Source organism: Dama dama, chromosome 11 (assembly GCF_033118175.1).
Source record: "Dama dama isolate Ldn47 chromosome 11, ASM3311817v1, whole genome shotgun sequence".
Lineage (NCBI taxonomy): Eukaryota > Metazoa > Chordata > Mammalia > Artiodactyla > Cervidae > Dama > Dama dama.
In genome coordinates this window covers 8,738,878-8,766,492 of record NC_083691.1, presented here as the reverse complement: position 1 = coordinate 8,766,492, position 27,615 = coordinate 8,738,878, and the positions used below count along the sequence as shown (strand labels likewise).

The 27,615-nt window shown below is 42.2% G+C and overlaps 1 protein-coding gene and 1 non-coding gene across 3 annotated transcripts in view; one reads left to right on the top strand and one right to left on the bottom strand.

Annotated features, from left to right (window-relative positions):
- The window catches only part of GARNL3 (GTPase activating Rap/RanGAP domain like 3), a 159,664-nt gene that overhangs the window by 54,726 nt on the left and 77,323 nt on the right, over window positions 1–27,615 (top strand). For both annotated transcript variants that reach the window (XM_061154616.1, XM_061154617.1), the window contains one exon: window positions 19,940–20,014. In XM_061154616.1, the coding sequence (XP_061010599.1) occupies window positions 19,940–20,014 (75 nt within the window). The remainder of the gene's footprint in view (window positions 1–19,939; window positions 20,015–27,615) is intronic.
- LOC133065668 (U6 spliceosomal RNA) lies at window positions 13,330–13,436 on the bottom strand. Its single transcript, XR_009694939.1, has one exon. It is a non-coding gene; the product is annotated as a U6 spliceosomal RNA (small nuclear RNA).

The window sequence follows — 27,615 nt, the reverse complement described above, 5'->3', positions numbered from 1 at the left end:
TCCCTTATGAATTCGACTTTGAATGCTCTCCTTTCTTGTTCCCACTAATCCTGTACTTGCCAAGGTCACTAAAGAGACGCTTCTAGGCTTTAGCTCATGGGCCGCTCTGCGCATGCGCCCTCTTAACACGTTCCCCTCCCCCAGTGTCTGTGTGTCTGCTCTTTTGTGTTTTTCCTCCTACCTCTCTACTGTACCTCCTCTGCTTCTTTCCCGTCTGGTCCTCACATTTGGATGCTTCTCAGGGTTCTGTCTCAAGACACCCTTCTCACCTGATCTGCTCTTCCTCGTGACATTTCCTACCCTCATGGCTTCAGGTACTGTCTTCAGGCTGGTGGCTCACAGATCCGTATATTCTTCCCAGGTCTCTATCCACAGCATCTAAGGCCATCTGCTCATACGCCCACAGGACGTCCCCATGGGCAACTGAACCTTAAAATGCCCAGTATTGAACTCAGTCCTCCCTCTTTACCCTCCCACACCGCTAGAGAATGGCTTTATCTTCTTCAGTTCAGTTCAGTCGCTCAGTCGTGTCTGACTCTTTGCGACCCCATGAATCGCAGCCATTGCTAATTTCAGAAACTAGGAAATCACCCAAAGCTCACATCCAGTCTCTTACCAAATTCCGTTGATTTTATATTCTCAATAGATTTCCTGGCTAAGTTTCTCCTATTCACATGGGTGTGCATGTACAATGCCAGACAGTCTTTTGAGGAGAGAGAGAGATAGACATAGATACATATATATGTATGCATGGAAATATGTATTATGTATTCATGGGACTTCCCTGGTGGCTCAGATGGTAAAGAATCCGCCTGCAATGCAGGAGACCTGGGTTGGATCCCTGGGTCGGGAGGATCCCCTGGAGAAAGGAATGGCTACCCACTCCAGTATTCTTGCCTGGAGAATTCCATGGACAAAGGAGCCTGGCAGGCTACAGTCACAGAGTCACAAAGAGTCCGACACGACTGAGCGACTAATACTTTCATTTTTCGTACGTATTCATATAAATTTCACAACTACCTGATAGTTTTATAGATACTTTTGTTACCCCCATTTTACAGATGAGGTTACTGAAGTTCAAAGAGATTAATTAACTTGTCCAAAGTCACACAACTTGTAAGTTGTTGAGCTTGTCTGTCTCCCGTCTTATGCACGGTAGGTTATATTTATTTAGAAGTTCTGTGACCTCCCCACTGTTATAAGCTATGCTCCAGTGCCCCTCTGTTGTCATCATCATGTGTGCATGCTCAGTCGTATCCAACTCTTTGTGACCCCATAGGCTGTAGCCCACCAGCCTCCTCTGTCCATGGGATTCTCCAGGCAAGAATACTAGAGTGGGTTGCCATTTTCTCCCCCAGGGGATCTTTCTGACCCAGGGATCAAACCCGAGATGTCTCTTGTGTCTCCTTCATTGACAGGTAGATTCGTTACCACTGTACCACCTGGGAAGCCCTCTAGTACCCCTTATTGTGCATAAAAATCACTTGAGGAATTTATTTAAGAGTCAGGCTCTGATTTCGCATGTCTGGAATGAGCCAAATAGTGTGCTTTTTTTTTTTTCTCCACAATCTTCCATTGTGAAAGTGACTTAACTCCTTATAGGTTTATCATTTGATCTCAGAGGAAGTCCAGAGACTACTTTGTTTTTAAGTAAAGAAGAACAATAAAAGACTTCCCTGGTGGTCCAGTGGTTAAGACTTCCCACTCCCAATGCAGTGGACCCAGGTTCGATCCCTGGTCCAGGCACTAGATCCTACATGCTTCAACTAAGAGTTTCCTTGCCACAACAAAAATCAAAGATCCTTAGTCGGACACGACCGAAGTGACTTAGCACGAACACATAAATGGATTAAAACAACAGAAATTTATTCTCTCATAGTTCTGGAGGCTAGAAGTCTGAAGTCAAGATGTTGGCAGGGCTGCACTCGCTCTGAAGGTTTGAGGGACGACTTTTGTCCCTCACCTCATCCAGCTTCTGGGGTTGCCAGTAATCCCTGACATCGTTGACTTGTAGCTGCATCACTCTAGTTTCTGCTTCTGCATCACATGGCCTCCTAGCCTGCACTTCTGTATCTGCATCACCCTCTTTTCTCTTGTAAAGATACCAGCTGGGACTTCCCTGGTGATCCAGTGGTCAAGACTCCGAGCTGCCAGTGCAGCGGGCATGGGTTCAGTCTCTGGTCAGTGAACTAGATCTCACATGCTACAGCTAAGACCTGGAGCAACCAAATTAATTTTTTTTTTTTAAAGAGAGATACCAGCCATTGGACTTAAGTCCCACCCTGATCCAGTGAATTCATCTTAACTTGTCTAATTACATCTGCAAAGACCCTCTTTGCAAATAAGGGCATAGTCTGAGATTCCTGGTGGATGCAAAGGTGTTTGGGGTGGGAGCACAGGGAATACCATTCAAGCCAAAACAGTTACTTTCTTCCTTTTAGTGTTCAGAAAGAAGCCTGTGAAAATTTAGTTTATTTTCTTTATTGGTAACTTCCTATCTTGATCTTTCTCAGACTTTCTTCTTTTATTTTTAAAATGTTTCTCATAGTTTCTCTATGTCTTTCTCTTCTCAGCAATTTTGACTAAAACATTGCATCTTTGTGATTCTTAGACCCAGGTCTTATGTCATGGATCAATATTTTCTTCAGATGTATGTTTGATTATTGCTCATTTTTCCTCTTGAAATAATAAGGAAGGTCTTTTTCTCTGTCCTCTGTCACTGTCTTTTCTTTCTCATTATTTTATATTTTGTTCATCTTCATTCTGGGAAGGCATCTCAAATGATAAACATATTACTGTCTCTGTTGTATACAATAAACATTTCACTTTCCTCCTCCAATGAGGATTTTTTATTTTAATCCTATATTTGCATTTTTTGGCCCTCATTTATCTTGCCCACTTCCACAAGCATTACCCACTTATTGTAAAAATTGTCCTCTGTATTATTGAGGACAACAGATGCTTTTTAAATCTTTTGTTTTGGTTTCATAGTAAAAAATGATGTGCTTCTTTTTTCAGTTTTTAGGATCATATGTAGCATTATTTTAAATAACTCCCATGTTTGTGATTTTTTTTTTCTTTTTATAATACAGAATCTTTAGACAAATACAAAGAGCTATTCAGACCTTTTATTTTCAAGAGACAAAATGTACAACTGACCCTGAGCTCTCATTGTCCTTTTGGGTACCGCAGCTTCTCTGAATCAAGTATCTGGATGGCTGGTGGCTATGCAAAGCTCCCTGATCAATATCCAGGGTCTGCTTGGTGTTTCTCTAGTGAAGCTCTGCTGGGAAGGGATAGGATGTCCTCCATGCTTGGCTTTTTGCTGCTCTGAACCGGTGGCTCTAGAATTTATACATATAGCCAGGACTTAGAGGGCTATGGCTAGCAGTCTTGTTGGAAGAGGAGTATGAAAGTAATGTTTGCCTAACTCTTTACATAAACTTGAGAAGACACCATCTGTGTAAAGAATCAGGTGGAGATTATGAAGGTGGAATCCCCCCATACCCAACCACACTTTGGTGTGACCACTTGCTTGGCATATTGACAAAACTGTGTCCCCCAGGGTGCTCTGCTACCAGGACCCTCCCTGTCTCTCTCCCTGTCTATGGCTCTTCACTTATGAAGACTGTGTTTTCTTTCTTTTTTAAAATATCTGTTTATTTGGTTGCACTGTGTCTTAGTTGCAGTACTCGAGATTTTTGATCTTCAGCTGCAGCACGCGGGATCTTTAGTTGTGGCATGTGGGACCTAGTTCCTTGACCAGGGGTGGAACTTGGTACCCTGCATTTGGAGCGCAGATTCTTAGCCACTGGGCCACCAGGGAAATCCTAAAGCTACATTTTTCTAACATGGACTTTGTCTCTCTCCCTGCCCCGTCTTACCCAACGTTTTCTTGGAGAGGAAAAAGAGGTGCTGGAGTGGCTAGGGCTACCTTAAAATGCAGTGCTCGTGCAATAAAGAGATGACTCCCTGTGTTTTACTGTTACTCTTTGTATAGACCCAGGGTTTTTAGCCCAAAGGAGATGGGGAAGAGAAAAATAAATTGCCATCCAGCTTTCTGTGATAACCACAGATTTGTTCTGTTTCAGCCAGCAAAGTCAGTGACCAAATAGGTTTCCCAGTTCTTCTCCACTGGCCATAGAATAGGTAGAAAATGTCCTGATATTCTGGCCATAGGTTGGAAAATCAGTCTCAGACTCATGAATTGTCATCTTTTGTGTGGAATCTTCTCAAATATTTTACTGGGAATTTGAGTATCAGAGACTGCTAGTCAGATATTATTTTAATGAAGAAGCCAGGATGGATAGATATACTTCGAGATGAAAGGTTAAAGGAGAATACTTGTCCTGACTTGCAGATTTCTCAATAGAATAGGTGGAAAAGTCACTGCTTAGAAGAAAATGTGTTTCTGGAGTGATAACCTGTTGATTGACAAGTCAGGGCCAAGATGGGAGGTATAATGGGAAGTAAAAAAGGAATGGATAAAAGAACTGGAGAGTGGTAGTGAGGATCTAGCCATGGTCAAGCAGCATGAGCCTATCATAGCCTTAGCCATATGGAAATTTGTTTCTTTGAACACAGAAGGGGAGAATGAGAGTTTACTTAGTAGGGGGTGATTGAGAGCTGGGATTTGACTCAGGGGTTTGTAAATGCAGTGTTGGCGTGATTAACCACAGATCCCCAGCTAGCATGTATACCCAAAGGAGCCAGAGTGGGTTCTACGTCAGGTACTATGATGACAACACTCTACTAGTGTGAGTGAGAATGGGTTTGGGGTCTTGGGAATGGATGACAAAATCATGAAGTCAAGTGAGGTCATTAGATTTGAGAAAGCAGAAGGGTGTGAGCTCAAAGACATCAGAGAGATCACTGTGATGGACGTGGAGTTTGCTGAGGATGGTGGCCAGAGATGTGGATGATAAGTCTGAGCCCAGATCCAGGACCATGCTGGTTCTTCAGCCAACGTTTATCATCCTAGTTGGAGACTCTTCTAACCGATTTGGGTACTCTGACATGTACCCTGGTGCTCAGCACTCCAGCCACCCAGCCTCCCAAGTCTTTTCCCCACGCCTTTGAACGGGCAGAATGGGATGAAGGAAAGAGTGGGAGGAAGAGAACATCCTCTCTGACCTCTCCCTGCAGGCAGTGGAAGTGACCGAGAGTCCCCAGGAGAAGGGATCCAGTCAGGGGATGGCTCCTTCCACCCTTGTTCAGGCGTTATCTCCCCACCTTTTTTTGATGCAAACATTTTGAATCTCTCTCTTCCCTTCTGAGCATTTCTAAGTCAGGTCTGTGTGTGTGTGTGTGTGTGTGTGTGTGTGTGTGTGCATGTCTTATTTGCATATGCAAATGGTCTACTTGTCCAGTATTGGTAGTTTTTAAAATCTGCTTATGTTGGAAATCATTTCTTAAAGGTCCTATACATCTTCTAGAATAAATTGCATTATAGTGGGACTTCCCTGGTGGTCCAGTAGTTAAGACTGCTCTCCCAATGCAGGCGGCCCAGTTCTATGCCTGACCAGGGAGCTAGATCACACATGCCGCAACTAGGAGTTTGCATGCCAAAACTGAAAAGATCCCAAATGCCACAGCTAAAACCCCTCACAGCCTAGAAAATAAATAAGTAAATATTTTAAAAATAAATAAATAAATTGCATGATAGCAACGAAACCTTCAGCTCCCCCAGGCAGAGTTATCTCTGCAGCATCTGACCTCCCCCTGTGCCTGGTACTTTCTTCTGTACTGTGGCATTTAACCAGGTTGTGTGTGATTTATCTGTTTACTTGTGTGTGTCTGTCTCTCCCACTAGGCTCTATGCTCCTCTAGGGCACAGATCATGTTGCATTTGTCTTTATAAATTCAGCAGTTAGTACAGGCCTGGGGAAATAGGCTCTCAATAATGCTGGAAGAGCGACAAACATTTAAACAGACTTTCCAAGAGTTTAAATGCAGCATTGAAATGTTTTAATCATACTAGCAATAATCAGGGCCTTTTGTATTCATCATTACCATACTGTTATTAAAATACATGTTGTTCATAATAAAAGCTATATATGACAAACCCACAGCAAGCATTACCCTCAATGGTGAAAAATTGAAAGCATTTCCTCTGAAATCAGGAACAAGACAAGGGTGCCCACTCTCACCACTACTATTCAACATAGTTTTGGAAGTTTTGGCCACAGCAATCAAAGCAGAAAAAGAAGTAAAAGGAATCCAGATAGGGAAAGAAGAAGTGAAACTCTCGCTGTTTGCAGATGACATGATCCTCTACATAGAAAACCCTAAAGACTCTACCAGAAAATTACTAGAGCTAATCAACAAATATAGTAAAGTTTCAGGATATAAAATTAACACACAGAAATTCCTTGCATTCCTATACACTGACAATGAGAAAACAGAAAGAGAAATTAAGGAAACAATACCATTCACGATTGCAACAAAAAGAATAAAATACTTAGGAGTATATCTACCTAAAGAAACAAAAGACCTATACATAGAAAACTATAAAACACTGATGAAAGACATCAAAGAGGACACAAACAGATGGAGAAACATACCGTGTTCATGGATTGGAAGAATCAATATTGTCAAAATGGCTATTCTACCCAAAGCAATCTATAGATTCAATGCAATCCCTATTAAGCTACCAACGGTATTTTTCACAGAACTAGAACAAATAATTTCACAATTTGTATGGAAATACAAAAAACCTCGAATAGCCAAAGTAATCTTGAGAAAGAAGAATGGAACTGGAGGAATCAACCTGCCTGACTTCAGACTCTACTACAAAGCCACAGTCATCAAGACAGTATGGTACTGGCACAAAGACAGAAATATAGATCAATGGAACAGAATAGAAAGCCCAGAGATAAATCCACGAACTTATGGACACTTTATCTTCGACAAAGGAGGCAAGAATATACAATGGAAAAAAGACAACCTCTTTAACAAGTGGTGCTGGGAAAACTGGTCAACCACTTGTAAAAGAATGAAACTAGAACACTTTCTAACACCATACACAAAAATAAACTCAAAATGGATTAAAGATCTAAATGTAAGACCAGAAACTATAAAACTCCTAGAGGAGAACATAGGCAAAACACTGTCCGACATAAATCACAGCAGGAACCTCTATGGCCCACCTCCCAGAATATTGGAAATAAAAGCAAAAATAAACAAATGGGACCTAATTAAACTTAAAAGCTTTTGCACAACAAAGGAAAATATAAGCAAGGTGAAAAGACAGCCCTCAGATTGGGAGAAAATAATAGCAAACGAAGCAACAGACAAAGGATTAATCTCAAAAATATACAAGCAACTCCTGAAGCTCAATTCCAGAAAAATAAATGACCCAATCAAAAAATGGGCCAAAGAACTAAACAGACATTTCTCCAAAGAAGACATACAGATGGCTAACAAACACTTGAAAAGATGCTCAACATCACTCATATTCAGAGAAATGCAAATCAAAACCACAATGAGGTACCATTACACGCCAGTCAGGATGGCTGCCATCCAAAAGTCTACAAGCAATAAATGCTGGAGAGGGTGTGGAGAAAACGGAACCCTCTTACACTGTTGGTGGGAATGCAAACTAGTACAGCCACTATGGAGAACAGTGTGGAGATTTCTTTAAAAACTGGAAATAGAACTGCCATATGACCCAGCAATCCCACTTCTGGGCATACACACCGAGGAAACCAGACCTGAAAGAGACACGTGCACCCCAATGTTCATCGCAGCACTGTTTATAATAGCCAGGACATGGAAGCAACCTAGATGCCCATCAGCAGACGAATGGATAAGGAAGCTGTGGTACATATACACCATGGAATATTACTCAGCCGTTAAAAAGAATTCATTTGAATCAGTTCTAATGAGATGGATGAAACTGGAGCCCATTATACAGAGTGAAGTAAGCCAGAAAGATAAAGAACATTACAGCATACTAACACATATATATGGAATTTAGAAAGATGGTAATGATAACCCTATATGCAAAACAGAAAAAGAGACACAGATGTACAGAACAGACTTTTGGACTCTGTGGGAGAAGGCGAGGGTGGGATGTTTCAAGAGAACAGCATGTATATTATCTATAGTGAAACAGATCACCAGCCCAGGTGGGATGCATGAGACAAGTGCTTGGGCCTGGTGCACTGGGAAGACCGAGAGGAATCAGGTGGGGAGGGAGGCGGGAGGGGGGATCGGGATGGGGAATACATGTAAAACCATGGCTGATTCATGTCAATGTATGACAAAACCCACTACAAAACTGTAAAGTAATTAGCCTCCAACTAATAAAAATAAATGAAAAAGAAAATACATATTGTTATAACGTGATTGAACATGTCCTATGTCCAGACACTATTCTAGGATCATTCCATGTTTTATATTATTGAATTCTCTCCCCAGACCTAGAAGTAGCTACAGTCATTGTCTTCATTTTATTTTTTGTCCTCATTTTAGAAATAAGGAAAATGAAATTTAGAGAGGAAAAATCAAGTGATTTGCCCAAGGTCAAACAGCTAGTAAGTGTGGAACTGAGCCTGATAAATTGAGCGCTAAAACACACACTGGTAACCACTCATTTCAAAGAAAGGAGTTGGGGATGGGAGATAGAAATCTGAAATCTTGTTTTTAAAGATGTAACTTACATAAATGTTAAAAGATATCTCCCTAGATTAAAATACTGTTTCTGTGACTTATATATACCTGAATGTCATGTACCCAATGCGTGATAAGCAGAAATCACAGGGAATCCTAGCACTTCTGTAGGTGTGGAAACAGACACCAGCCCAAAGAAACAAATCAATTCAGTGGAGAGGAGAAGAGCCTATGTTTCTGAAAATTTATGTATTTGTATTAATTTAGGAAATATTTTCATCTAATTGCCTCTAATATTAAGCTAATAATACTTTTATTCATAGTAGTTAATGAATACCACTTTATTCTTCCTGTTTTTAATTTTTTATTTTATGTTAGTTTGTTGAATCATAGAGACGGTTATAAATGCTTGGAGATTACTTTTTTCCAGAAATAAAACATCTAAGACACTAAACACTGTTTAGTGTTCAATGAATCAGTTTGGCTGAGATTGGAACAAAGCCTCTACTGCAGATGCTAAATGACATGAATTTCCACCATTTTTAGTGTTCTCAACTAACTGAAGGTGATTCAGCCTGAGAAACTGAATTGATCTTGGTCCCCCAGAGTTGCATCAAGGTCTAGCATGTCACACAGTCCTGTCGATTAGAACTTTCCATGACTGTGGAAATTTGTCATTTGCTCTGTCCAGTGTAGCCACCACCTGGGGCTACTGAACACTTGAAATATGGACAGTGCCACAGAGGAACTGAGTGGTTTTTACTTTATCTTAATTAATTTAAAATTAGATCTAAATGGGGCTAGCAGTCCCAGTACTGGCCAGTGCAGGATCTCTAAAGGAATCCCTTGTAGGGCTGGGCAGATCCTAACTGATGATTTGATTTGCTTTTTCCCTTTTCTCTCTCAGGCTCAGTGCTCCCCACTGAGCCTTTGGTGTATGTGGTGTATGACCAGATTAGAGACGTTAGACAAAAGTAAAATAACATAAAGAGCTTGTCTTTTCTTCTTAACATTACTGATGTTGAATATTTGTTAAGGGACTTAAGTGGTCGAGTTAACTTTGTTAACGTAAGTGGTTAAGATGTCGCCTTCCAGTGCAGGGGGTGAGAGTTCAGTCCCTGGTCAGGGAGCTATGACTCCACGTCTTGTGGCCAAAAAAACCCATCAACAAACAAACAAACCAAAACAGAAACAGTACTGTAAAAAATTCTAAAAAATTGTCCATTGTTAAAAAAAATACATACATATGTATGTTAATATGTTTCCCTGAACTTGTTCACCAAACAAATAGAAAAGAACTCTGCTATTTGCTTCTTCTCTAGGGAAACTGCATTACTGTGAATGAGGGTATGGCTGGCAGGTGAGGACAGGACCCTTCCCCTCCTCAAAGACCCTCTGAGCCAGGGCTGCCTGTCTGGTGCAGTGGTCTGACAACCTCTTCAGTTCTACAGTTACTAGTATATTCCGGTTTCTTTCTCTTTTTCAAATAATCTTCACTATGTATATTTTCCTAGAAATTTTCCATTTCACTGAAGTTTTTGGTAGTATTTGCATAGTCTCATATGGTGTTCTCTCACATCTTTAAAAAAAATCTCTTTTCTTTTTAGCAATTATATTTTCTTTATTATCACTCCATATATTTGTGTTCTTCTTTGCTTTTTATTTATTTTTTTATTTTATTGAAACATAGTTGATGTACATTATTGTGTTAGTTTCAGGTGTACAGCCAAGTGATTCAGTTATGTGTATTCAGTTCAGTCGCTCAGTTGTGTCCAACTCTTTGTGACTCCATGGACTGCAGCACTCCAGGCCTCCTTATCCATCACCAGATCCCAGAGTTTACGCAAACTTATGTTCATTGAGTTGGTGCTGCCATCCAACCATCTCATTCTCTGTCATCCCCTTCTCCTCCTGCCTTCAATCTTTCCCAGCATCAGGGTCTTTTCCGATGAGTCAGTTCTTCACATCAGGAGGCCAAAGTATTGTAGTTTCAGCTTCAGGATCAGTCCTTCCAATGAATATTCAGGACTGATTTCCTTTAGGATTGACTGGTTGGATCTCCTTGCAATCCAAGGGACTCTCAAGAGTCTTCTCCAACATCACAATTCGAAAGCATCAGTTCTTCAGCACTCAGCTTTCTTTATAGTCCAACTCTCACATCCATACATGACTACTGGAAAAACCATAGCTTTGACTAGATGGACCTTTGTTGATAAAGTAATGTCTCTGCTTTTTAATATCCTGTCTAGGTTGATCATAGCTTTTCTTCCAAGGAGCAAGCATCTTTTAATTTCATGGCTGCAGTCACCATCTGCAGTAATTTTGGAGCTCCCAAAAATAAAGTCTCTCTCTGTTTCCATTGTTTCCCCATCTATTTGCCATGAAGTGATGGGACCAGATGCCATGATCTTACTTTTCTGAATGTTAAGTTTTAAGCCAACTTTTTCACTCTTCTCTTTCACTATCATCAAGAAGTTCTTTAGTTCTTCACTTTCTGCCATAAGGGTGGTATCATCTGCACATCTGAGGTTTTTTATATTTCTCCCAGCAATCTTGATTCCAGCTTGTGATTCATCCAGCCTGGCATTTTGCCTAGTGTAATCTGCATATAAATTAAATAAGCATGGTGACAATATACAGCATTGACGTACTCCTTTCCTGATTTGGAGTCAGTCTGTTGTTCCATGTCCAGTTCTAATTGTTGCTTCTTAACCTGCATACAAATTTCTCAGGAGGCAGGTCAGGTGGTCTAGTATTCCCATCTCTTTGAGAATTTTCCAGTTTGTTATGATCCACACAGTCAAAGGCTTTGGCAAAGTCAGTAAAGCAGTAGATGTTTTTCCAGAACTCTCTTGCTTTTTCAGTAATCTGATGGATGTTGGCAATTTGATCTCTGGTTCCTCTGCCTTTTTAAAATCCAGCTTGAACATCTGGAAGTTCACAGTTCACATACTGTTGAAGCCTGGCTTGGAGAATTTTGAGCATTACTTTGCTAGCATGTGAGATGAGTTCAATTGTGCGGTAGTTTGAGCATTCTTTGGTGTTGCCTATCTTTGGGATTGGAGTGAAAACTGACCTTTTCCAGTCCTGTGGCCACTGCTGAGTTTTCCAGATTTTCTGGCATATTGAGTGCAGCACTTTCAGAGCATCACCTTTTAGGATTTGAAATAGCTCAACTGGAATTCCATCACCTCCACTAGCTTTGTAGTGATGCTTCCTAAGGCCCACTTGACTTTGCATTCTAAGATGTCTGGCTCTAGGTGAGTGATGACACTATCATGGTTATCTGGGTCATGAAGATCTTTTTTGTACAGTTCTTCTGTGTATTCTTGCCACCTCTTCTTAATATCTTCTGCTGTTAGGTCCATACCATTTCAGTCCTTTATTGTGCTCATCTTTACATGAAATATTCCCTTGATATTTCTAAATTTTCTTGAAGAGATCTCTAGTCTTTCCCATTCTGTTGTTTTCATCTATTTCGTTGCATTGATCGCTGAGGAAGGCTTTCTTATCTCTCCTTGCTATTCTTTGGAACTCTTCATTCAAATGGGAATGTCTTTCCTTTTCTCCTTTGCTTTTACCTTCTCCTTTTTTCTCAGCTATTTGTAAGGCCTCGTCAGACAACCATTTTGCCTTTTTGCATTTCTTTTTCTTGGGGATGGAATTCATCATTGCCTCCTGTACAATGTCACGAACCTCTGTCCATAGTTCATCAGGCACTCTGTCTATCAGATGTAATCCCTGAAATCTGTTTGTCACTTCCACTGTATAATCATAAGGGATTTGATTTAGGTCATACCTGAATGGTCTAGTGGTTTTCCCTACTTTATTTGATTTGGCAATTTGGCAATAAGGAGTTCATGGTCTGAGCCACAGTCAGCTCCCAGTCTTGTTTTTGCTGACTGTATAGAGCTTCTCCATCTTTGGCTGCAAAGAATATAATCAGTCTGATTTCTGTATTGACCATTTGTTGATATCCATGTGTAGAGTCATCTCTTGTGTTATTGGAAGAGGGTGTTTGCTATGACCAGTGTGTTCTCTTGGCAAAACTCTGTTAGCCTTTGACCTGCTTCATTTTGTACTCCAAGGCCAAATTTGCCTGTTACTCCAGGTATCTCTTGACTTCCTACTTTCGCATTCCAGTCCCCTATAACAAAGAGGACATCTTTTTTGGGTGTTAGTTCTAGAAGATCTTGTAGGTCTTCATAGAATTGTTCAACTTCAGCTTCTTCAGCATTACTGGTCAGGGCATAGACTTGGATTACTGTGATATTGAATGGTTTGCCTTGGCAACGAACAGAGATCATTCTGTCGTTTTTGAGATTGTATCCAAGTACTGCATTTTGGACTCTTTTGTTAACTCTGATGGCTACTCCATTTCTTCTAAGGGATTCTTGCCCACAGTAGTAGATATAATGGTCATCTGAGTTAAATGCACGCATTCCAGTCCATTTTAGTCCACTGATTCCTAAAATGTCGATGTTCATTCTTGCCATCTCCTGTTTGACTGCTTCCTATTTGCCTTGATTCATAGACCTAACATTTTTGTACATATATATTTACATATATATGTATATATATATTTTCAGATTATTTTCCATTATAGATTATTATAAGATGTTGAATATAGTTCCCTGTGCTGTACAGTAAGTCTTTGTTGTTTTTCTGTTTTATGTACAGTAGTATGTATCTGTTAATCCCAAAGTCTTAATTTATAAAGATATGGGATGCTTCACAAATTTGCATGTCATCCTTACTCAGGGGCCATGCTAATCTTCTCTGTACTGCTCCAATTTTAGTATATGTGCTCCCAAAGTGAGCACTCTTTGCTTTTCAGGATCAGGCTTCCTGGCCATCTCTTGGATGTGTTTATTGATTCTACTGTCTTTCTAAATCTATAATTTCTGCTCTGATTTTTTATTGATTCCTTGCCCCTGTTTTCCCTGGGTGTATCTCATTGTTCTTTTTGCATCTTCTAGAAGTTAATGCTTTAGTTCATTGTTTTTATTCTTTCTTTTTTAATAATGAAATCATTTAGAAATAAGAATTTTCCTGTGAATATAACATCTCTCCCATTATCTGTTTTGATAGGTACTGTTCTTATTGTTGATATGTGGATAGTGTCCAATCTTAGTTTTCCTACTTAGCCCAAGAGTTTTTTCAGATGTATGTTTTAAAATTCCCTTTTTGTATCCTTTGACACTAATTTCTTATTTAGTTGCACTGTACTACAAAATCATCTGTACAGTTTCTATTGTTGAATTTATTCATGCTTGTTTTCTATCCAGTATTTGGATAGAATACTGGATAGAAGTTTTTATAGCTTTAATAGATGCCCTTAAAAGGTATGTGAATTCTTGATAAATTCTGTATTATGTCTACTAAATCATGCTTATTCATTTTATTGTTTGATTTCTCTGTAATTTCTTACTAGTTTTGCTTTGACCTATCAGAGAAAAATATACTAAATCCCCTATTATAATTATACTTTTAGAAACTCCATCTATTTATAATAGTTTTGTCTTAGAATGAGTGTCTATAATTATTATATTTTGGGAGTGAGTAGATCTCTTTACCCATGTACCATTACTTTTAAAATTTGATATTTTTCTCCTAAGTTCTACCTTCTGATTTTATTATTCTCTCACCATTTTCCCCCCAACTTACCATGAATACTTATTATGCCTTTCTTTTTCATGATTTATTGTGTTATTGATTTATTGTCTTATTGTATTTATTGTATTGTTTTATTTTGTTACTTCTTACAGTGAATTGGGTTTCGTTTGTATTCCCAACCCTTGAGTCTTTTTTCCTTTACCTAGAGAGAGTAACCCATTGATATTTATTGTAGTGTCTGTGCTGTTCTCTCTAATGACCTCTAGGAGGAGTTCCAGTCTCCTTGTTACCCACTTCCTCATTTTACCCCTCTACCTCATGCCATCCTTCAGGAGTGCAGGTCTGGATTGATCCAATAAAAAACATCTCACTGGTCACTGAACTCCTGGTCTGCAAAGCACTTGCAAAGGTCAGAGCATGCTTGGGAATGTCCTTTTTTGGACCTTTCTCCCAAAGAATAACAAAGAGCCAGCTATATTCCTGTGTGTGGAGACTGACCAGCCCCCTCCTCTCTGCTGGCCTTGGAGGGTGAGACCTCGGACTGCCTGCCCTCTGCTTTGTTTCTGACCCTCTCAGGCTGTTCTGCAGCAAATAAAGGCATTCTCTGGTTGTGGTCTAGCTCACTAGTAGGGGACCTTACCAGAGAGTAGTTGGTCTAAGGAATGATTTAGTTAGTCTTGGGTTGTCTACCCAAAGACCATCTGAATAACACCTGGGTCCATTATTCCTTGCATTTTCCTCCCAGGTATGTTCTCTGTGCTTTTGCTAATCATTTTTCTCTGTTTATCTCAAACCGATATTCTAATTTACTTTTGGGGGGCATTTTCTTCTCGGTATCTAATTTTGAATTCATTGTGGTCCCTGTGGGATGTGGTTTCCATTTCCAAATTCAGAAACTGTGCTTTACATCTGAAAGCTGATCACAGATCATTTCACATTCATAGATCAAGTATCCTCCCAAATTATTACAATTAGCAATGGCCTCAAATTTCCTTTGCTTTTTGTAGTAAATATATTTTCTAGAACATGTGCTCATATACCTCAGATCAGTTTCCACATTTTAAATTATGGACTTGTCATAGGTTTAATTATTTTTTTCTTTGTTGTTCCTTGCTGGTTTAGAATGTCAAAATGCAGTTAAAAACAAGCGCATTTCTCTGTCACATCCAGCCACGCATTTTAAGTTGTCAGATGCCTCTGCCCCACATAGTCAGGCTTGGAATGAACCCTCTGTCTTCAGTGTGGGCTTGGAGGTCTCTCTGGTTTCACCGTTGAGGTCTAACCATGGAGAGGGAAAGAGCACATGGCAGGGAGCACCCCCTCTCTAAAGGGCCGGGATTCCTGCATGCCTCTGAGACTTTGACCCTCCTACAAGTGGGGTGATGAAATCAAATGGCCACCTTGAGGGAAGTGTAGTCTAGCTGTGTGTCTGGCTATGATTCCATTACTGTGGAAGATGATGAGAATGGATTTTGGTGGCAGCCAGAACTCAGCACCACGTGGAGAGACTCGGAGAAGGCTTCTTGGTTGTGCAGTATTGGACATTTAGATGGGTTCTGGTAGACGTTGTGTCATTGCCAAGTCCAATCTCCTTCCAACAAATGGAAGAGTTTATAGATTTTTAAGTTTTAATTGGCCGGATCAGAGGCTCATGAGGAATAATAGAAGGATAACTACTGAGGGAAACAGCTTCTCTGTCATATTAAAAGGATTTTTTTCCTCCTGCAGTATTATTTTTTTCAACCTCTCATTCACTGGAGCGCTGTTCCCTTTCATGCCAGCTGCTGGACCAGTCCCCACCTGCACCAGCCTCCACAGCACCCTCGGCTTTTTTCACCCAGCTGCCCGAGCCCACTGTGAGGTGGGGAGTGGGTGGCAGGCAGGGGAGCTCTGGGACTGCTATTCCATGTGCCAGCAAGAGTCACTTCCCCAGTGGGACTGGAAGGTCGCCTTCCCACCTGCTGCCCGAACACCCGCCCACACAGCAGATAGGCCTTGGCAGTGTGAGCCTAGCAGTGTCAGTCTGACCTGCCGGGTTGGACAGTTACTACTCAGGCTGCCTTTCCCTTGCACCATGGTGATTTGGTCTGTCCTTCACCTTGATCTTTCTTTCAAGACAGACCGGGTAGAATCTCTGAAATCACTTATGTGAGTAATGAACTTTCTTTGGTTTCCAGGACTGGAGGTGATCTTGCACTCAGTCTTCTAGCCCTTTGGTCATTTCCATAGGATTTGGCATTCATCTATTGATGGATTTCCTGTGTAATAAATATTTAGTATCAGTACTATGTCAGGCAATGAGCATAGCTCTGGGAATACAATGGTGAGAAAACAGTCTTCCTGAGTTTCTCAGAGGGAGTGAGGAGAGACAGGCATGAATCTGGTAGTGGCACAAAAGAACATCAACCAGGACCCTGAGCACCCCTCTGAGCCTTGCTGGGGGCCTTTTTGCAGGCATTGAAGTCAGGGAAGGGGTCTGAGAAGTGGGGACTGTGGTGGAATTGAATGATGAGGCATTCATGAGGGAAAGGTGGGAGAGGACCTTCTAAGTGAGGGGTTCCCATACATGTTCATCCTCTGGTGGGAAGGAAGGGGCTGCCAGGATGGAGCTGGGATCACGAGGCAATTGGATTTGTAGATGCCAAAATCCCTGCTCTTTGGTGTGAAGCGTGGTTTGGAGAAAAGCGATGGTAGGGAGCATTCAGGCCAGTTAGGAGGTGGTTGCAGTCACCCAGGGGAGAGATGACAGCAAGCTTATGGAGATGGTTGGTGGTAGGGAGAGTGATGTTAGATGGAGGCGGAAATTCAGGGTCTTCGAGAATTTGTGATGATTGTTCAGAGGGAGCTGAATTCTTTCTAACCATCAAATCATTAAATATTTCTTCCCTTTCTTCTTCTTGAACCTTTCAATCAAGATGAGCAAGAAGCTTCTTGTTCTAATCTCAGCCAAGGAAAAGGTCATCATAGCCTGTGCCTGGCAGTGTCTGGAATATAGTCCACCACTCTTTACATTTATTATGCAAATGAATGAGTGAATCAGTGATTGACCATCAGCCCTTCTCCCAAGCTTCTGAGTCCCTGATGAGAATTGCTGCTAGAGTGAGGAGTATGTCTACCAACCTCTAAGGCAAGGATGTGTGCGTCACCCTCTCTCTTTATACACCAATGGCAGACATTAGAAATTGATTGTGGCTCTGTTCTCTTGCCAAGGCTTCCCTTGTGGCTCAGCTGGTAAAGAATCCACACACAGTGCAGGAGACCTGGGTTCGAGAAGATCCCCTGGAGAAGGGAAAGGCTACCCACTCCAGTATTCTGGCCTGGAGAATTCCATGGACTGTATAGTCCATGGGGTCTCAAAGAGTTGGACACGACTAAGTGACTTTCACTTTCTCTTGCCAAATCCAAATGTGACCTCAGAATGTACAGAAAGCTGTTAAGCTCTCTTCCTGTTTATTACAGCAGCCAAGGGGACAGACACATGAGACAGAGCCCGGAGAGCTCCAAATGCAGGCCTTCCAGCTGTCCTCTCCCATGGGGTCATGGTCAGCATCCTTGCCTCCTAGCAACCGTGTGTGATGTACACATGGAGTGGTGACAACCAGGGAAGCCCATCTCAGTCTTGGTGTCCAGAGGTAGATCTGATACCAAGAGACCTAAAGCCCCCACCATACTCTCCCGTGTGGCTCAATAGTCGCCAGGGAAAGAGACACTCATGTAGGACATCCCCAGGGCTTAGAGATCACCTGCCAGGAGCCGAGAATAAACGTCAGAACAAAGGTATCGCTCTCTTTTATTAAAAAAAAAAAAGTATTTATTTATCTGGCTATGTTGGATGTTAGCTGCAGTACATGGGATCTGCATTGCAGCATGCGGAATCTTTCCTCGTGGCGCATGGGCTTCTCTGTCTAGTTTTGGTCCTTGGATTCCTGGGTGTGCAGATCTGTAGTTTGCAGCACCTGGGCTTAGCTGCCCCGCGGCACATGGGATCTTAGTTCCCCAAGCAGGGATCGGACCGGAGTCTTCTGCATTGGAAGGTGGATTCTTAACCACTGGACCACCCGGGAAACCCCCAGACCTCTCTCTGGGCAGATTAAATTCTTTACTACAAAGCCTCTATTGCCCATTTTCAGTTTATCAACAGTGTAATGATCAGATGACATCAAAGCTAAACATATATATAAACCTTCTTCGTGTTTGTTTTTAAAGTTATTTTGCAGGATATAGGTTAGGTATAAAAACTGTACCTTATTATGGACATTCCATGGAGGATGGTTAAGTAGGGTAGAGGTCAGAACAGGCTTCTGAAATCTGACTGCCTGTGTTCACATTGCCTGCCTACCACAGACTAAATGTAATCTTGCCCAATTATTTTAACCTTCCTCTGCCTCAGCTTCCTCACTCATAAATGAGACTAATGACAGAATCTACTTTGTGTTGTTTTATGACTCAAATATTAAGGCCAGAGGAATATATGGTACATAGAAGCTCTCAGTAAATATTATATTCTATTATTTTTGTATTTATCATGGGAAAAGTTTACTAGTCATTTTCAAACAGGTTTCCTTGAAAATAAGTGAAATTTTTCCACGTATTTTCACACCTTCATGTCTCTTAAACACAAGTTAGAACATGAGATAATCATTCTTAAGAAACCTTGTATCTTTTCACTGAGTGAGTCTTGCATTAGAGTGGTGAGAAGTGCCCCACTGGGCAAGCATGTTCTAATGGGTCTGGGATATGGAAATCATTGGAAGATCTTTGCTGCAAATTTGTGGGCAGATTTAAAAAGTTGAAAAAAAGGCATGTCATTCTCCCAAGTTGCTACTGAGAAATTCAGTCAATTTAGGAGAAAGTAAGTTAAATCTTGAGTCAGTGATTTGAGGACTGATGCCCAAGGCCTGATTTCCTCTTAACTCGTGGGCTTCCCCGATGACTCAGTGGTAAAGAATCTGCCTGCAACGCAGGAGACACAGGAGATGCAGGTTTTAGCCTTGGTTGGGGAAAATCCCCTGGAGGAGGGCATGGCAACCCACTCCAGTATTCTTGCCTGAAGAAAATCCCATGGACTGAGGAGTCTGGCGGGATACAGTCCCTGGGGTCGCAAAGAGTCAGACAGGACTGAAGTGACTGGACACAAGCATGTCTCTTTCTGGCTTTGAGCTCCTTGAATGAAGACTATTTGCAAGAATCACATTGCTGGAGCTAAAATACAGTCTGCCTGCCTTGGAAAGGGCTAATTGGCCTTTTGGAAACTGAAATTGAATGAAGCACAAGAGCTGTCTGTGATGTTGGAGCCTTGAGTTTCTGCCAGCCATTCATTGTTTTTTAGGCTTTCCTGTGAAGGCAGATGAACTTGAGACTTGGTTTTCGGTTTTGCCATCTGTGAGCTGCACTTGTCCGCCTGTGACGCTTATTAAGGTTGATTTTCAAGGAGCGTCCCTTCAGTGCTTTTCCGTGTTGGAATATGTTCAGATTTAGATTTGATGCTCTTACTGTCCATTCTCGTGGGCTAGGTATTTCCCACTGTTCATCTTCCTAAAGACTGTGGGGCCACCTGTATGAGAACGTGACTGACAGCTTCCAAGAGGCCATCAGTTTCCAGGTTGGGCCCTCCAGCTCTTGCTGGATCTGATTTACTTCTAGGCAGATACAGACAGATGGAAGGGGCGTTGCAAACAGCTTCCTAACTGAGTCCTCTTTTGTTCCTCAGCTTATTTCCAGTGATGCTGATGGAGCCATCCAAAGGGCTGGAAGGTTTCGAGTGGAAAACGGCTCTTCAGATGAGGTAAGGAGGTCTGTACATCACCAAGCACCTGAGATACAGCCGTAAGCAGCCTGTGATCCTCATTTCCGCAGAAGACCTGCCTGAAGGGAGCCTGGGAAGGGTCAGTAGGTCTCTTCAGAGCTTTGCTGGAAGGGAAAGTACCATCGTTCTTTATATGGAAGGTACTATTAACAGGGTGAGGGTACCCTTTGAAAGATCTGTAATAAATCCAGGGAGACACAGGAAGATGGTCTGCCAGAATGGGGCCAAAGGCAAATTCACATCATCTTTGTGAATGGTCCCCAGAACCCCAGCTCTTCCCCTTTCCTGGACTGGTCAGCTTGGCACTACCATATGAGCAATGTTGAGGTCCAGAAAAGAGAGGCAGAAATGACTGTGATTATGAAATGTCATCTTTATTCAGAGAGGACAGCAGGGAAGGAGACTGTCCCTGTCTGCCACCACCTGGGCCCTAGCCCTCTTCCTGGGCTCTGCTGGTCATCCGTGCGTAGGCCACAGGGCCTTGCCTCACTGGCCTTTCTCTATTAAAACTCCCATTGCCGAACTCCCCTGGTGGTCCAGTAAAGAATCCACCTGCCAGTGCTGGAGACCTGGGTTCCATCCCTGGCCTGGGAAGATCGCACATGCCTAGGAGCAACTAAGACCGTGTGCCACAACTACTTGAGACCGCCTGTGCTCCACAAAAGAGAAGCCACTTCAATGAGAAGCCTGTGCACGGTCATGAAGAGTGGCCCTTGCTTGCCGCAACTAGAGAAAGCCTGCATTCAGCAACAAAGACCCAGCACAGCCATAAATAAATAAACCTTCCACTGTCCGCTCCATCCCTAAGTGCCTACCCAAAGAACTGCAGAGTGCTAAGCCCCCCAGCTTTCTCTTCTTTGCTGCCTCTCTGAGAGGTAGCCCACTGCAGTGCTTCAGCAGCCCCAGCTTTGGCATCAGGCAGGCCTGGGTTCACATGCCAGCTCCCCCGTCTCCTACTTGTGTGACCCTAGGCAAGTAACCAGCCTTTCTGAAGCCCAGATTCTTCATCTGGGAGAAGGAAACAGTCTTGGGATTGTTGAGAGGATTCCGCGAGCTGAGCTTGTAAAGCCGTTAGCACTCTGCCCAGCATGCAGTGAGAGTTCAGTGAGTGAGAGCTGTAACAGTAATCATGGTTGTTGTCGATCCCATAAACAGTGCTGGGTGGCCAGCCTTGCCCTCCTGACGGCCTCCTTAATCATGTTCTTGGTGATGGGCTATGAATTTAACTTGAAAGTCACAGCATTCAGGAAGTTGTTGCTCATCTTCAACTCTGCCTTATCTTAGCAAAGCCCTTCACCCAGACGTGGTACCTTGCCTTTGCTGGGAGGCAGAAGGGGTAGTCCCCACTTGTACTGAACCCCCAAGTAGCTGCCCTGGACATACTTCTTGTCCAGAATGATGTCAGTTGACCTGCAGAGAAGAAAGAACTCCCAGGGAAATTTGCTTCTGAAGCTTGAAAACATCCTTCCCCCGGTGGTCCTGTTCATGAGACAAGACAGTCCTATCTTCACAGAGTCAAGCCACCATGGGTGTCCCAGGAGCTAAGTCGGGATAAGAAGCATCAAGTGCTCTTTATTCAGTGCTCAGAAATCTAGCAGCCACCACACTGAGTATCTACTTGGAGAACTTAAGTCCCAGAAACCCCAGAGGTCGCTATACCACAGCACATCTTTCTGCTTCCAGCATTTTACAGAACTTCAGCCCAGCCTGAAATGAACAAACTGCACTGGCTTGCCCCATCCGACATAAATACATCTTTGGCCCCTGCCAAGACCAGTGTCTAGAGGAAATCTATACCTCCCCAGAAAGACCTAAATGGAGCCTTCGTGTGATCCTAAGATCGCCACATACTTTGGTTATCAAACACTCCTCACCTGGCCCTGTCTCTTGGCCATGCCTCACACCAGAGGACAAGGTCAGGGACTGGAACTCATCTATGGTGGATCATGGGCAGCAGTAGTTCTAGAGTCAGGCTGCTTGGGTTCAAATCCTGCCCCATAATCCACCAGTAGTGCAGCCTTGGGTGGTTCACTTAACATCCTTGAAACCATTTGGTGGAGTTACTGATTTAATAAATCCTTGTCGTCTGTTTTGTTTAAAACACAGTCCTGTCTCGGATTGCCTCTGTGGGAAATATGATACCAAGCCTCAGCTATTGTCTTTTGTTTCCACCAAAGCCATGAGCACGAGTACTCTGTTGGAGCCCCTTGGCTGGTTTTATATGACCACAAGCCAGCCTTCCTGTAATTTGCACCTCCATCTTGTATCACCTGAGTGGTTTAAAAGTCTCAAGCTGGTCTTCAGTTAAAAGCGCTGGACAGTGCTAGCACCCTGCCTGATAAAATATCATGGAGGAACCTGAGACTCAGAGGGAAACAAACCTGCAGGCTCTGAGTTTGTTAAAGCAGTTAGTGCTTTAAAAGGCTCAATACAGCTGTCTGAAGTTTTTCAAACCGGTGAACAAATTACAAAGCAATTTCACTATTGAGTCATTTTTCCTCTTATTATTACAATTTAAGAGTTCTCGATACAGTATGGGTAATAGGCCTTTATCAGATATATGATTTGCCAAAATTTCCTCTCATTCTGGAGGTTGTCTTTTCACTTTCTTGATTGTATCCTTTGAAACGTAAAAGTGTCTTAATTTGATAACATGTAGTTCATCTATTTTTTGTATTGCTTGTGCTTTTCGTGTTGTATCTAAGAAACCATTGCCTATTCTAAGGGTTTTTTTTTTTTTTTTTGTCACTTTTTGTAGTTTGCTCTTCCCTTCAGTTAATGTCAAATTTGTTTTTTATTTTTTAAAACATAGTATAATGGTTTTATCATCTATGGCTGATAATTCCCATATGTGAGGTTTTTTGGTAACCCTCTGTCTGTTAGATTTTTCTCCTGGCATACACCTGGCTCATGGTGTACTATTTTTCTTTGTGCTTGGCTGCCTGATTGTGTGCTGTTTGTTGTTCTTGAAGATGACTTTTTAGGAATAATGGAAGGCATAGGATGAGTTGCCCCTTGGTAGAGCATGTGATACTGCAATTTAATAATAAGAAATATATCATTTGGTCCTTGAACTACTTCCTGGCACAGAACTCCTAAAACCCTTGGGATTTTCTAGTGAGAGTGATCATGATGTATTTAGGAAAGCCCCTAAGTTTTCTAAAGATGGGGTCTGGTCACTAGAGGAACCAGCCACGTGATTAGAGGGTTAGAACTTTCAGTCCAACCCCAACCTTCTGGGAAGGAGAGGGGCTGGAGATTGAGTTGAATCACCAATGACTAATAATTTAATCAATTGTGCCTATGTGACGCAGCCTCCATAAAACCCCAAAAGGACAGGGTTTGGAGAGCTTGTGGATGCATGAACACGTGGAGATTCCAGAAGAGCTGCACGCTCAGAGTGTGGACGCTCCACACCTGCCCCACATCCACATACCTTGTTTTGTGCATCTCTTCCATCTGGTGGCTCCTGAGTTATGTTCTTTTATAATAAACCAGCAATCTAGGTAGTAAAGTGTTTCTCTGAGGTCTGTGCTCTAGCAAATTAATCAAATCCAAGGGGAGAGTCATCAGAACCTTAAACCTACAGCCAGTTAATCAGAAGCACAGATGACAATCAGGATCTGCAATTTGCATCTGAAGTTGCAGATAACAAGCAGTCTTGTGGGACTGATCCCTTAACCTGCGGGATCCAACCCTATCTCTAGGCAGACAGTGTCAGAATTGAGTTGAATTACAACTGGTAAAGAATCCGCCTGCAATGCGGGAGACCTGGGTTCAATCCCTGGGTTGAGAAGATCCCCTGGAGAAGGGAAAGGCTACCCACTCAAGTATTCTGGCCTGGAGAATTCCATGGACTGTACAGTCCAGGGGTTCGCAAAGTATTGGACATGACTGAGAAACTTTCACTTTCACTAAGCACCCAGGCCATGTGGGGAAAAACCACATATTAGAATCGCTCTCAGAATCAGAGGAAGGATTTGCTTTTGCTTTTGCCAGACACCTTGAAACTAAATTCCCAGCTCAAGACTTTTAAGCCACCCAAGTAATATAGGATGGAGCTGCAGGTTTACATGAAGGTTGGCTTGTGGTCTCAGCACCTCAGAGACACTACACTCAGCACGGTGGCAGCCTTCCTTGAAGTCTTTGGGAAAGAAGTGGTCCTTTCTGGTTCACCTTTTTTTTTTTAATGGTTCTTTTTAAAAAATATGTATTTGCTTATTTGGCTGTGTCCCCTAAGATTTGCTCTCCACTGCTGTCAACTCCATCACAGACTCTTGGCAGATCAGCACAGACCGTGGACCATACCTTCTAGCTCCAGAGTTCATCTAGGCCCATCCCCCACCCAAGACATGAATCCCTGAGACCGCTTTGCGAACAGTCAGCTCATCCGTCCCTGCCTGAATATATACCATCTCCAGGAATGGAAACTTGATCTCTCCTTGGTAGGTTTTTGTTCTCTCTGGATGCCAACCAGTTCCGACACCAACTGAGTTGAGTCTCCTACAGCTCAGTTCAGTTCAGTACAGTTCAGTTCAGCTAGCATCAGACTCCATGGGTTTCAGGCTCAGTTCCACCAGCTGCCCTCACTTCAGACACCGGTGTCAAGTATTGGGTCCCTACACATCCATCTGACTTGGTTATTAAGTCAGAGGTTCCCATAACCCCCGTCCTCATGTTCAGTAATTCACTGAAGTGACTCTCGGAACTCAGGAAAGCACTTTACTTACCATACCCATTCACTAGAAAGGATACAACTCGGGAACAGCCAAACAGGAGAGATTCAGAGGGCAGGGGATGGGGGGTGGGGCACAGAGCTCCTATCCCTCTTTGGGTCCACCATCGTCCCAGCACCTTGATGTCATCACCAGCCTGGAAACTCACTTAGGTGTGGTTGATTAAATCATTGGCCGTTGTTGATTAACTTGATCTCCAGCCCCTCTCCCCTCCCCAAATGTTGCAGGGTAGGGCTGAAAGTTCCAAGTTTCTCATCAAGCTTGGTCTTTTGAGCTGCCAGCCCCATCCTGAAGCTAGCTGGGGGCCCACCAAGAGTTGCCTCATTTGGACAAAAGATGCCCCTGTCACCTTTATTACTCAGGAAATTCCAAGGACTTTAGGAGCTCTGTGCTAGGAACCAAAGACCAGATATATATTTCCCATCATACCACAACTCTAAAGTTCATTCCATTTTTCGGCGTCTCTCATTGCTAGAAAGTTCTTTCTATTGAACAGCATCCATCCGTCTATATTTTCCACTCAGAGTTTCTATTTATGGTTTCTGGAGCCTGTAGTGTAAGGCTGAGCCTTCTTCCACATGACAGGCTTTCCAGCATTCCAGGACATCTGCTGTTTTTCTCCTAAGACATGGACTCAGTTCCACTTATCATCACCCTTGACACATGTGAAGAGCATGTTAATGGATCTTTTAGGTGGAAGTGTTCAGGAATGAACAGCTAGCTCCGGGCTCGCCCCACACCACCACGGAGGCCGACTCCTCCTCTTCCTTGCTATGCACATGCTCCTCTTTTCATGATGCCTGAGGACTCATTAGGCACCTACAGTATACTACCCCCACCCATACCCCTACCCCGGTCTTTCCCATGTGTGCTGTTATTTCTCTGTGAGGCACCTTCATGGTGCAGTGGAGACGTATTGTAGTCAAACAAACCTGGGTTCAGACCTCAGCTCCACCACTTACCAGATAAGGATTGAAGGTTGCTGAGCCTCCATCTCCTACTGGATAAAAAAAAAAGAGAGAATTGCTACTTTATAGCACCTGGCCTTCACCATGTACTTGTGAAATTTGTGTTTGTACCTAAGTGTAGGATTTTATAGTTGTCCAGGCTGAATTTAATCTTATTCATGTGTCCCATAATTGCTAGTTGTCAAGTTTTTTTTTTTTTTTGACATCTTGATCTGTCATCTGTTAGCCAATAGGCTAACCCCCCCCCCCTGAGAATCTTATATTGCCTTCAGATGTGCTTATCCTGCCATCTGCGTACTCATTCAGGTTATTAATTAAAATGAGTTTGACCCTCGGGTAGATCACTGGAGACCTCTCTTACAGCTCACTTGTGTGTAGCAATTAGTATATGATGAAGCAGGGGGACAGTCTTTCAGCTTTGTATAGATATCTTCCTTAGCACAGGGATGGTTCTCTTACACACTTCTGTTGTTTTAGTCGCTAAGTTGTGTCAGACTCTTTTGGGACCCCGTGGATTGTAGCTTACCAGGCTCCTTTGTCCATGGGATTTCAAACTGTTGGGGGACATGTAAATGAGTACAATCCTTTGGGAAGGCAACTAGTAATTATTAAAGACACATATACTGAAACTTCCCTGGTGGTCCAGTGATTAAAACTCTGCATTGCCAATGTAGTGGGTGTGAATTTGATCCCTGGTTGGGGAATTGGGATCCCACATGCCATGCAGCATGGCCAAAATATAAAAGAAAAAAAAAAGAAAAAATTCATATGCCATTTGGTCAGAAGTTCTACTGTTAGGATGTGCATTGAAGCATTGTTTTAAAATAGGAAAAAAAAAATAATAACCAGGAAACAACCTGAGTTTCCATCAGTAGTGGAATGATTTTGAAAATCATGATACATTTATACAATGGAATGCTTAGTAGCTGTTAGAATGAGGTAGCGGTAAATGTAATACCGTAGGAAAATGTTTACCATACAGCACTAGACTTAAAAGCAAGCTCCAGAATGGTTCGTTTGATATTATCCCATTTCCTTAAAAACAAACAAAAAAGATAAACATGCTTGCCAATATGCAAGAAAATTTCCAAAGGAACATCTTAGAATTTAATAGTAATTGCTTCTGGAGTAGAAGTGGGAGGTCAGGGAAGAAGTTAGAGGACCTTAACTTTCTACTTTAGGCCCTTTTATGTTTACATAGTTTTTACATCTATACTCAATTGAAGTGTTTAATTTTTTAAAAAAGCTATGTAGTCGTTTAAAAGAACAAGGTAGACTGTAGGTACTGATAGGAATCTTTCTAAGATTTTTTCTTAGTGAAAAAAGTTTCAGTGTAGTAGCTACAATACTGTCCCATTTATGAAAGCAGATTATGTGTGTCCATGTACATAAGTATGTATGTGAATGTGCGCACATATGTATAAACACATTTTTGTAAATGCATAAAAGGACCTGAGACTATCCGAACCAATCTAATTACACAGTTATTATAGGGAAAGAAAGTAGATTAGGACATGGGGGGTGGGAGAGAGAAATGATTTTAATTTCATGTGATTTCACTTTCTTCAACCAGCTTATATTTATATTTGCAAGTCAACATTTTTTAGTTTATTATTTTAAAGGTTCATCTTTTATTGCCAGTGTTCTTTTGCAATTTAGCCTAGAAAGTCAGGGAAAGTCAGCTTTAAAACATTCGCTCATTAATTAAACTCACTCTAGAAAGGACTCTGAAAAATGACAGGCATCATATGAAACTGTGGCTCTCATATGTAGTTGGAGTGCTTGTGTTAGGTGGACTCCCTCAGTGCAGTTCAGTCGCTCGGTCGTGTCCGACTCTTTGCAGCCCCATGAAATGCAGCATGCCAGGCCTCCCTGT